This window comes from Galeopterus variegatus, unplaced genomic scaffold (assembly GCF_000696425.1).
Source record: "Galeopterus variegatus unplaced genomic scaffold, G_variegatus-3.0.2 Scaffold753, whole genome shotgun sequence".
Classification (NCBI taxonomy): domain Eukaryota; kingdom Metazoa; phylum Chordata; class Mammalia; order Dermoptera; family Cynocephalidae; genus Galeopterus; species Galeopterus variegatus.
The window spans coordinates 308,213-319,597 of NW_007726864.1; the positions used below are offsets into that span (position 1 = coordinate 308,213).

At 50.5% G+C, this 11,385-nt stretch overlaps 1 protein-coding gene across 1 annotated transcript in view; it reads left to right on the forward strand.

Annotated features, from left to right (window-relative positions):
- Positions 1-1,729, forward strand: part of NKX2-3 (NK2 homeobox 3) — a 4,842-nt gene extending 3,113 nt beyond the window's left edge. Inside the window, exons 3-5 of the mRNA XM_008572124.1 lie at positions 199-478; positions 561-695; positions 1,127-1,729. Of these exons, the coding sequence (XP_008570346.1) occupies positions 199-478; positions 561-695; positions 1,127-1,729 (1,018 nt within the window). The remainder of the gene's footprint in view (positions 1-198; positions 479-560; positions 696-1,126) is intronic.
- Positions 1,730-11,385: the final 9,656 nt, after the last annotated feature.

Below are 11,385 nucleotides of genomic sequence, written 5' to 3' on the forward strand. Positions count from 1 at the left end.
GCCGCTGCACCAGGGTGCCGCAGCCGGGGCCGCGTGCGCGCAGGGCACCTTACAGGGCATCCGAGCCTGGTAGGGACTGGGCGGTTCACGTGGCGGGTGCCCCACCGCAGCCTGGCGCCGCAGAACTGAAGCGCGAGAAAGGCCGGATCCAAGGGCCAGGTCCCCTCGTTAAAAAAAAATACACGCCTCACTCCCCAGGGCTTCCAGATGGCAGCTCACTGGGGCCTGGGGAAGGGGGCTCAGGGACGAGGAGGATGCCCAGGTCCGGTCGCCAGGACTGTCTCTGAGGCAGAAACGTGGGCTGGGCGCCGGGGAGGCCGATGGCTCCGGCAGTGCGGGAGGCTGGGACTCCGGCTTCCCAGAGGAACAAGGGCTTCTCTTCCTGGCCTTCCCGCGGCCTCTGCGAAGCGTTAGCGGGGAACCCAAGGACCAAAAAAAGCATGAAGGAGAGAAAAACGGGGGTGAGAAAGCTCAGACCGTACCGATGCTCTGACGCCTTTGAGGGCCGGGAGCACCACATCACAGTCGACTGCCCTCTCTCAACCGCTTCTCCTTCGCAGGGTGTCTCGGCTCAGATCCCCGGATTGTCGGGGTACGCAGGACTGTGCAAGGAAAAGCAGCCGAGTGAGATCGAAGGTGGGGAGGGGGGCGCTGAACAAATCCGGGACCTGGTGGCCCACTGGAGGTGCCACCGGGTTTCCTTTCTGTTTCGTATTCTGTATTCAGCACATATTATCTCTATATAACTATATCCACACGCCGTGTACACACCCGCTGCCATACACTACAGGAGTCAATAAACGAGGTGCAATATGTCCAAACCGTTGGCCGGCTACAGACTTTGTTTAGCCCAAGAGCGCGGGGGGGGGGGGCCTTTAAACGGGGCGAGAAGGGAAGGAAAAGGTGCGGAAGGGAACGCGGCCCTCCCTGGACGATCGTCCGCAGTCCCGGTCTCCCCTGAGCCAGGCCCCAGGCTACACGTCTGGTCTCTTCGTGGCTTTGTTCATTAATTTCTTCACTTTTGTGGGGAGGACGGGCCGGAGGCTCAGGGCCATCGAGGCCCTGGGCTCTGTGATGCCCAGACGCTCGGGCTGGCCGTCTGACCCTGCGTTAGGTCTATGCTTAGACCCTGCCCCACCTCGAGGGTCGCCAGGGAAGGGGAAGCCTCTCCCCCAGGCCCAGCCGTGGGCCGCGCGAAGGCGGCTCCTTCCTCGGCCGCCGCCAGCGCTTCGGTGCGCCCCGCCGCGGCCGAACTCTCCCCCGCGGCCGCCCTCCCTTCTCCCCCGGCGGCCGCGGCTTTATGCGGCTCCTTGTCACTTGCGGAGAATGCCTGTGCGAGGCCTGTGCTGCCACACGGCCGATTGTGAGCGTGCCAAAGCGGGTGAATGGGGAGGCCCGAGAGCGCCGCGCCATTGTGGGGCCGGGCCTCGCTGAAAGGCAGCTCCGGGCCGGGAAGGTGCGGAAAGAATGGCTTTTTATTGGAGTCCCGAACAAAAGGTGTGGTAGGAAGGCGAGGTCCCCTGCGCGAACAAAAACCTCAGCGCGTCGGATTGACGTCCCCCCCGAGCTCCCCGTTGCTTCTCAGAGCGGGGGCTTTGTGCAGCAGTCTGCTCAACAGAGGGACGCAGAAATGCGCGGGGGTTTTGTTCCGCATTTTGTGTGCGCTGGAGGAGGGGGCGGCCAAGGGGCCGGGGGCCGGGCGGGCAGCAGGGAGGGGCGCGCTGATTAGGCCGGGCCGGCCGGGGCTCGGAGGCGTTCAGCGGGAGTCGGCGGCCTGAATGCAGGGTCATTATTGCTACAAGTTTAGCAATTTCGCCCTTACAGGAGGGGGTGGGGGGCTGCCAGGCTGCGGCGGGGCCGCCCGGCTGGGGAGCTGGAGAGACGCTAGGAGGAGGAAGAAAGGGGAGGGAGGCGACAGAGGCAGGCAAGGGAGCCCGCCGGAGCCCTCTGACCGCCCAGGATGCGACTTGGACGCATCCAAAAGGGCCTAGCGGGAGGCTGGAGAAGCGGCGCTTGGGGGGCAAAGACCCTCCCTCTCCTCGCCTCTCAGGCGGCAAAAAGACCCAGGAGCCTGGCGTGAGTTAGTGCATCAGGCTGCAGGTCCCTCAGCTCGCCGCCGCCAGGTCCCTTCTCTCTCAAGCTGCCCTTGAGCTGGGACACTACCCACCGCCATCGCTGTCACCACTCTGACGCCCTAAGCCCTCTTACTAGCGAGCCCCCTTCTGGAGCCATTATCTTCCCGCGGGTTGCTTAGGCTAAGGGCTGGGAGGGAATGCTCGCTTCCTTACGCGCTCCCCACTGCCTGCAACTGCAAGACTCATTCATTCATTCACCCAGTCAACTATACATACCGAACACCGACTGCATGCTCACTGGCGCTGTTCTGGATGCTGCGGACGGTGGAGGAAAACAAACAAATCAACAACAACAACAACAAAACAACAACAACCAACAAAAAAAGAACAGTATCCATAGAGTTTATTTGAAGGGAGGGATGGGAAGACAAATATATGTAAAAATAGTAGATAAATTCTAAAAAGGAAATAGACCAAGTGTTGGGAGTGGGGGTCCTTTTGGAGTATGCGGTAGGGGAAAGCTTGTTGAGATTACATTTAAATTGATGCCTGAATGACAAAAAAGAAGCCAGTCCAAACACTGCTCTGCTGTCTCAGCCCCCATGTCTCTGCACCTGCACTCCCATCTGGAAAGCCCTTCCACCCTCACCTTTCTGGTGAACTCTTGCTCCTGCTTCAAGGCCAAGCTTCTTTCCTGAACCACCCAAGTGGAGGTAATTACTCCCTCATCTGTGCCACCAGAGTCTTAGGTACTTTCCAATATTATAACATGGTGTCGTACAAAGATTTGACTCTTTCCCTGTGACGTCATAGAGAGTCAGGTTGGCATCTTTTTCTTCTGGGACAGATACCGCAGTAGGAGCTCATGGGGCCTGGAGGATTGGGGATACCTTCCAGCCTCCCTCAGCACCTTCTTCCTGGTTCTCCGGGGCCATGGTGATTGTCCTGGTGGAACTGAGCTGTGGCTTTGGGTGCTCGCTGCAAGGGAAATGTGGAGCCAGACTCTTGGCTCCCCGGGGCCTAGTCAGGACACCTAGCAACCCCTCCCAATCCCAGAGGGAGGTCCTGCCTTCTGTACGCCCACAACACCACCTGGGGACATGACTCACCCCCCACCCCCTGTCCCAGGATGTTGCACCATGCTCTACAGCTCAAAACCTAGGAAACAAGGCTGATTGAGAACTTGGTGAAGACCTTGACACCAAGACACAACGTTTGGGGATTGCAGATAGGGAAGAGAGCCAGGACTTGGGCAGGGTGGGTATAGAAAACTGGGATGTATGAGATAAATTCAGGACCTGCATCTGGGACCCCAATTAAACTTCCCTAACATTCACTATGTACCGACAATGGTAGGTGAGCAAGACCCAGCCTGGCACTCTGCGAGTGCTCACTCCCAAGGCAGGATTTCAGCATCTGCGTTCTAGCAGCCAAAGTTTGTGGGAGTAGCTGCCCTCCCTCCCCTGGGGATTTCCTAAGTATGCAACTTCTTTTTCTCCAATCCAGCCCCTTATCCTGCTGGGACCTGGCCTCTTGATGCTCTCAGAGCCAGATCTCCACCTTCCTTGGCCGGCTTCCTCCCAGCCCACGTTAGTCCTCCTTCACTCTGCATCCCCTCCTGTTCTGGAAAAGAGCCATGTGACCCTCATAGAGGAAACAGAGCTGGTTCTATGGATTGGCTTCTGCGTGGTTTGCGTGTCTTGAGATACTTAAAGTCAGCCTGGACCAGCCCCCTTCCCGCTCCCTACCCTTCTCTGGAGCCTGCAGTCTCCTGGTATAAATAGCTCCCATCATGTCCTTAAAGGATTTCCGTACTGCTCATTGCTGGGGTTCCAGGACGATGGCCATCAGAGGGTGAAAACCCTTGACCAAAACAGCTACCTCTTCCTTGAGCTCCCTACCCACAGGAAAAGATCTCCCTCCTAGGCCCAAACGACTGCTTCATTAGATTGTCCTGTGAGCCAGAAGGAATCTTAAAATTCAGGAAAGCTTTCTAATGACCCATGAGACTTCGAGCAGACCAGGTATGATGTCCCTCTGGGCTCTGATCTCTGAGCTCTAAGGCAGAGAGAAGGGTGAACTACATGAGGAATCTTAAAATTCAGGAAAGCTTTCTAATGACCCATGAGACTTCGAGCAGACCAAGTATGATGTCCCTCTGGGCTCTGATCTCTGAGCTCTAAGGCAGAGAGAAGGGTGAACTACATGATTTCAGAGGTGACTTCTGGCTCAAACCCTCCTTGCTTCCCTGGATGAGTGTATAACTCCTCCCCACAGTGGCACAGTGACTTGTGCCACACCAGGCTCAGGAGGTGGGTAAGCACCACTGGTGGGAGAAGTGGGGTAAGTTCTAGATAGCCAGCAATTTTTTCTGCAAAGCCTGATCTTGAGGAGTTAAGAAGATGGACTCTAGAGTCAGGCTGACTCCACTCTAATCTCAGCACCACCACAACCAGCAGTAGAGACCTTGAGTAAATTAGAAGCCTCTGAACCTCAGTTTCCTCTGTATAAAATGGATATGTTTACAGAGCCTCTATCTTAGGCTTTTTTTAAAAGCTACAATAAAATGCACAAATATTAGCTGGATGTTTATATGTGTAAACACTCTGGGGATAATCACCTTGGCTTTGAAAATTAAATGAGATAACCATGTAAACGTAGCTTAGTGCAGAATCTCCTCAGGCACTGCATCAATGTCACAGGCCAGGCCAGGTGCCTTGAGGCACTCCCGGGTCCACCGGAGAGGGAAGAGCGAGCCAGGCCCAAGGATTCGGAGCCCCAACACCGTGGGCTCGAGTCAAGACTGAGACCCGGCAGAGCCATTACTGGTAAGCCCGGGGCAGGCAGCACCCGGCGGGGTCTGCAGGGCTGGGAATGCTTAGCGGAGGTTTAGACCTTGGCTGCGTCTGGGGAATTCAACTGAAGGGGACCGACGGTGAAAGGACATTCCAGGAGCAGCCACAAGTCCCCTCTAGCCCATCACCGCAGGGAAGAAAGGGTGGGGGGGAATCCAGTCCCTGTCTGCAGAACTGCTGCAGGGTCGGCGGGCGCCGCCAGAGTGCCTCTGCTCCGGGGTGGGGACGGGTTGGGGACCGGGTGGGCGGGCGCTTCCCTGGAGAACTGGGCAGGGTTGTTCAAGGCCGCAGTCAGGGCCGCCGCCTCCTTCGCTTTATGGTTCAGGGTGCCAGAGGGGACTTCCCGGGCGCCTTCTCTCAACTCAAGGGGACCGAGCCCTGGAAGGACTGCGATTGTCCCTGACGGGACAGAGTTCAATGCTCGGCCGCGGCCTGGCTCCGCGCGAAGGGGAAGCGTCCTCGGAACCGCCGGGGCGCGCAGGTGCCTCGGGGCGGGATGCCCAGGGGCCAGGTGCTGCCTCCCAGTCAGGCCCGGGGCGGCCAGAGCCCGGTGGGCAGGGAGTGAACCCGCGGGCCCCGGGACAGCATGCCTAACTCTCGTGGTGAGAGGCCAAACCGGAGGAGCAGCCGTCCTGACCATCGCATCCTGGGCGAGGAGCCAGGCCCAGCGCGCGGCGCCGAGATAGGACGTCCTAGATGGGGTTTGCTGAGGCCCTAAGTCTCTCTACAAGTCCTGGGGAGGCGTCAGGAGCAGGGCGCACTGATCTGCAAACCACATTTGCTGTTGAAAAGACTTCTTTCCTCCCCCAGCCTAGACCATAGGTAACAGATTAATAGCAGCAAAGTTTTCTAAAGGGGCGTTTGGAACTATGAGATACATATTAAACTATGAGATACATACAGAAAAGCATAAATGTACAGCTGCTCAGTCTTCATAAACTGAATCTTCCCATGCTGCAAACTCCCAGGGGAAGAAACAAAACGCTACTCGTCCCCCAAAGTCCCTTCATACTCCCTTCTTGTCACTACTAAAGCTGCCAAGGGGAGCCACTATCCTGGCTCGTGACAGTATAGATTGGTCTTGCCTGGTTTGGGAACATTATATAAAATAGATCATATAGTATGTACTCCTATCTGCCTGGCTTCTTTCGTTTGCGAGATTTATCCATATTGTTGGGTGTAGTTGTAGGTCGTTCATTTTAATTACTTTAGTACATTCCATTGTGTGAATATGCCACAATTAATTTATCCATTTTGCTGTTGATAGGTATTTGGATATTTTCTAGTTTGGGGGCTGTTGTGAAGAGGACCGCTACGAACATTCCAGAACAGTGTCCAATAGAACTTTCTGAGATGATGAAGATGTTCTCTATCTGTGCCACTGAAGAACAGAAGTGATAATTTTCTAAAATTTTAAGTAATTTAGATAGCCACATGTGATTGGGGCTACTGTACTGGCCAGCACAGTTCTAGTACGTCTTTTGGTGACTGTAATACACACTTCTATTCGGTATATACCTAGGAGTACGATCGCTATGAATTGCTCTGAATGTCAGCTTTATAGATTCTGCCAAGCAGTTTTCTCCCCAGCAGCTGGGTATACCTATTGCACTCCCACCAGCACATGGTCCCCAATGCTTATTATTTTCATTCATTTCTCTTTCATTTTAGCCATTCTGGTGAGCATACAGTTAAAAGAGGCTTTTGTTCACTTATGTGAGATTATGAAATTACCATTTAGTCATAGTAAAGATGATGATGATGGTGAGGATGAGGAGGAGGAAGATTGGGAGGTTTCTGGCAAGCTGAGCGATATTACGTGAGTCTAAAGCTCATCCTTTTCACCTCACCTCTGCAGTCAGACCTCCAGCCCAATCAGCGTTCTCCTTTGGGAACTGGACCTAGGACGTCGGCAAGACATCAGGGGAGGGGCCATGTGTTTGGAGGTTATCCACCCCCGCAACTCTTGTTACTTTATGCCTTCTTAAAATCTGTGTCCCCTCTTCCTTTACTATTACTTATTGGAATATCTCACCAGAGGAGATGATGAGCTTGCTTGGCAAGCTGTAACCAGGGCAGAGAAGCCAGGTTTTGTTTTGGGCGAAGTTTTAATTTGTGGCTCGTATCTGCCATGTGTAAAGCAGCATTAACAATACTTGGGTGTGCTATCTCACTGGCTTGCTGAGAAACAAAGTCAGCCCTGGGGAGGCAGCAGAGGGACTTCCTACTATGTGTCAGGCTGTGTGTGTGTGTGTGTGTGTGTGTGTGTGTGTGTGTGTGTGTGGTGCTTCATAGACATTCTCTCTAATCCTCAGAATAACCATGTAAGTTAAGTATTCCTTGCTTACACATGAAGAAACTGAGGCTCAGAGAGGTTAAATCACTCCCCCCAAGGCCCACATCTAGTAAACAGTAGCAGTTTACTGAGAACATTTCTGACATTTTCCACCTTTCTTTCCTGGGTAAAAGTGCAGATCTTGAAATTCTGGATTAAATTAGATGCCCTCAGCTAAGCCTCCCTTTGGATGGACCTAGACTGATCATTGACCTAGACTGATCATTGACCACTTGTGCATTGGTGATTAATCAAAGAAATTGCTTGCTATATTGTAATACCAGTGGAATTCACTTTGTGTGACCCACGAGTTCTTGGAAAGTTGTGTGCAAAGAATCTTTTGACTAGGGATAGGAAGAAAAACAGTACATTTAAAACTCATCACTAGAACTTGTTACTTAAAAATATCCCAAAGTGAATTATTTTGTAAAGTGAAGGATTCCCTTGAAATATGAATAATAACCCAGTATTTGTTTTGTAAGTTTAGGGTTTCAAGTAATAAGCAAAAGTGATGAGCAACTCAAAATTATGTACAAGATTCATTCATATTTCATACATTCTTCCTAGTTCATTGGGAAGGGCTATCATAAAAGTTTCATCTGGACCATCTTGAGAGTGAATTCTCTGGAAGGTACACAGATTAGTTCTCAATCCAGATGATAAGTAACTAGAAACCAATTGCCCCCTGTGGCTACTGGCAGGTTTGTTCTCAGTATGGATGTGTTTTACAGTCCTTGACCATTTGGTGAGCCTCTCACAGAGGGGGCTGAAGAGTCAAATGGATTGTTAAATTAGATGGCCTTTAGGGTCCCTTCCAGACCTGACATTCTTTAAATTTGTTAGATGCCTATAGAGTCAGCTATAGATTTCAGATAGAAATCATCATCATCCTAGTCAAGAAACTGTTCTCTATCTCCTGGACACCACCCATGGGAGAACCACTCACCTCTCCACAAGGGTGAGACTGTTCTGCCTTATGTCCATGTGGAATCTGCCTTTCTGCAACTTCCATCAACAGCTCCTCCTATTCCCCATGTCTATTCCTGTAGGTCAGCTCTTCAAATATTCAAAGCCAGCCACTGAATCCCAGGTAGACCTCTTTTCCAGGTGAATAGCCTCAGTGTCATGACTGTTCTTGGCCTCATGGTCATTCATCGATGGGTGTTCCCAGGCTCCCCTGTTTCTCCTGTGCCTGGGCTTTTCTTGTGCTTTCCCCACAGGAGGTCCCAATTTCCTAAGTCCTTAAACATGTCCATCTTCTCTCTTCTCAGAAGGCTGAGGCCAACTGGGAGGCTCCCCCTCATAAGCCCCACTCTCCCCAGTTTGTTTTTAATTCCTCAGTCTTCAGAGGAATAAGTACCCATTCTTCTCTCTAAAAGCAACACTTCCCCTCAAAGTCTAGATATAATTTCTTTTCTTCTTCTAGAAACAATGCTTCTAATTTTGAGTTCTGAGGTCCCCCTACCCTGCAATCTAATATTCTCTGCCTTCTTCCTTTCACCCTTAACATGTAGCAATCTCTCCATATTATCTTCTCTTAACGCTGGTGCCCCTTCCTCAGATATCCTTCCTCCCTTTTCTGTCCGATTACTGACCATTTGTCCACCAGCTCCTTCCCTTTCCCCAGCCTGACTGATTCTTACCTGCTACGTGGTGAATATTGATGCCCAGTTGGAAGACACCTTTGTGGTCATCTGGTTCAACTCTTTCCCCAATGCCCGAACCCCGCCTCCAGCATTCCTGGGGAGCTATTGTCCAGCCACTGCCCTTAATTATCTGAGACTCATTCTTTGAGCATCAGTCAAATGACTTCCCCTCGGGCTTGTCCTTTATTACTTCTCTTCGACATTTGGCATGACTTTTTTTTTCTGAAAAGTCTTATTGTGGTTTTGACACCCTGTACTTTCCTGATCATTTTTTCACAAAGAAGAGTTACTCATTTTTCCCTCTCCACTTAATGGAACTCTCCAAGTTTCAGTGACTTTTCTACACTCTCGCTGTCCTGAAGCTTGTCATTACATAGTGTTGGCTACCACTTTTATGCTCAGGATCCCTGAATCTACAGCTTTAGCCTTGGTCTCTGACAGAGTTTGGATGTGTTGTCCCCACCAAAACTCATGTGGAAATCTGATCCCCAATGTGGCAGTGCTGGAATCTGTTTGAGTCGTGGGGGTGGATCCCTCATGAATGGATTAATGCTCTTTCTGGGGGGTGGGGGTCCTGAGTGAGATCTCGCTTTATTAGTTCCTGTGAGAGCTGGTTGTTTATAGGACCCTGGCACCTCCTCTCTCTCTCTCTCGTTGCTTAAAAAGACCCTGGCACCTTCTCTCTGGCTCTTGCTTCCTCTCACCATGTGATCTGCTTGTATCCGCCAGCTGCCTGCCACTTTCTGCCATGAGTAGAAGCAGCCTGAGGCCCATGCCAGATGCAGCTGTCCCAGAATCGTAAGCCAAATAAACCTCTTTTCCTTACACATTACCCAGTCTTGGGTATTTCTGTTATAGCAACACAAATGGACTAATACAGTCTCCCTCTAAATGTCATATTTCCAAATGCCTAGGGGATGATTCTACTTGTACATACTATTGTCATCTCAAGTTTCTCAACACTGCCTGCAACTACTTACATCTCTACTTCTGCCAACAGCATCACCATTCCTTGTTCTCTTCCCTTTGTTTGAAACCAGTCAACCAATGACTTCCCTGAGAGTCTCTTTTCACTTAGAGCAGAAGAAATGAGAGAACTAATATTGACTGAGCACCTAATACATTTCAGGCGTGGGGCTCTGCATATCCTGACCCAATTCATACTAGAACAATCCTGAAAAGTAAGTGCCATTATCCCCATGTTACAGATTAAGAAGTTAAATTTTGAGGATATAAACACCTTGTTGAATGACACTTGGCTCTGGAGTGACAGAATCCAGGATTCCGATCAAATCTACCTGAATCTAAAGCCTATGTACCTTACTGTAATGGCCTCCTAACTTGTCCCTTGGCTTGGGTGTATCGCTAATCAACCCCTTCCTCATCATACAGGCAGTGGATTTATTTTCCACAAATGCCTCTTACTCAAATGTACCTACATTTTCTAGACCACATTATGGCTCCTCACTGTGAATAGGATCAAATATACACTCAAGACCACTAGTGAGCCCCAATTATCTTGCCTAGTCAACCAAATGTCTCATTATCTTTTCGATGATGTACACAATATTCTTACCGTACCTCCCCCCCGCCTCCACTTTATCTGCCGTGCTCATTCCTGCAGAATCTCTCAGCCCTGGGTTCCCAGTCAAGTCTCTCCTAACTTCAAGTCAAGTCTCTCCTAACTCTGAAGCCTTTTCCAGCTAGCACAGTCCACAGCAATCACACATTCTTTGAATGCAGGTGAAATGGCCTTACCTGCAAAACTTAGACCCTGATCTAAGTAGTCTTGTTTGTTGTCTCACTATTTCCACTTTCACTTAGAAAGTAAGCTTCTTGAGGGTAAGGATTATGTTTTATGCTTCCTTTGCATTACTCACAGAGGTGGATATAAATGAAATAATTTAGGAGAAAAAGGTTAGAAAAGTATAAAGTACAGTATAAGTTGAAGGATACTATTTTTAATATTACTAATGTTATAAACATTGGCAGCATTTCTTGTCTAGTTGGACTTCAGCACAGGTTCAACAAACAACAGAAACTTGAGGAACTTGACAAATAAGACAGGCCTAAGGGTTCTCCCTCCTTCTATTTAATCCTTAACAATGCTTTCCTGCCCTCTGGGACTGAACATGTTAAAGGAGAGGCACCTGCATTGCCCACTAGATGACTGGCTTCGTAAGGACAAGCAACACTTGTCTTGTTTGTCCGGCTTTCATGCAGCACCTTAGCACAGTGCCCAGCACATGTTTGATACTTGTCTGATGAAAGAATGAACTGAAGATATATGACCTGGAGCAGACGTTGGCATTGTCCTACATTTCTGATTCCTTTGGGAATCACTTCCTGTTTCCCAATGTGCAATGAGAGAATGTCAGAGCTCAAAGGGATCAGCCCAACCTCCCCATTTTAAAGATAAGAAAATGATCTGAGAGAGAACATGTGTCCCTAGGTGACCTAGCCTCTTAGTGGCC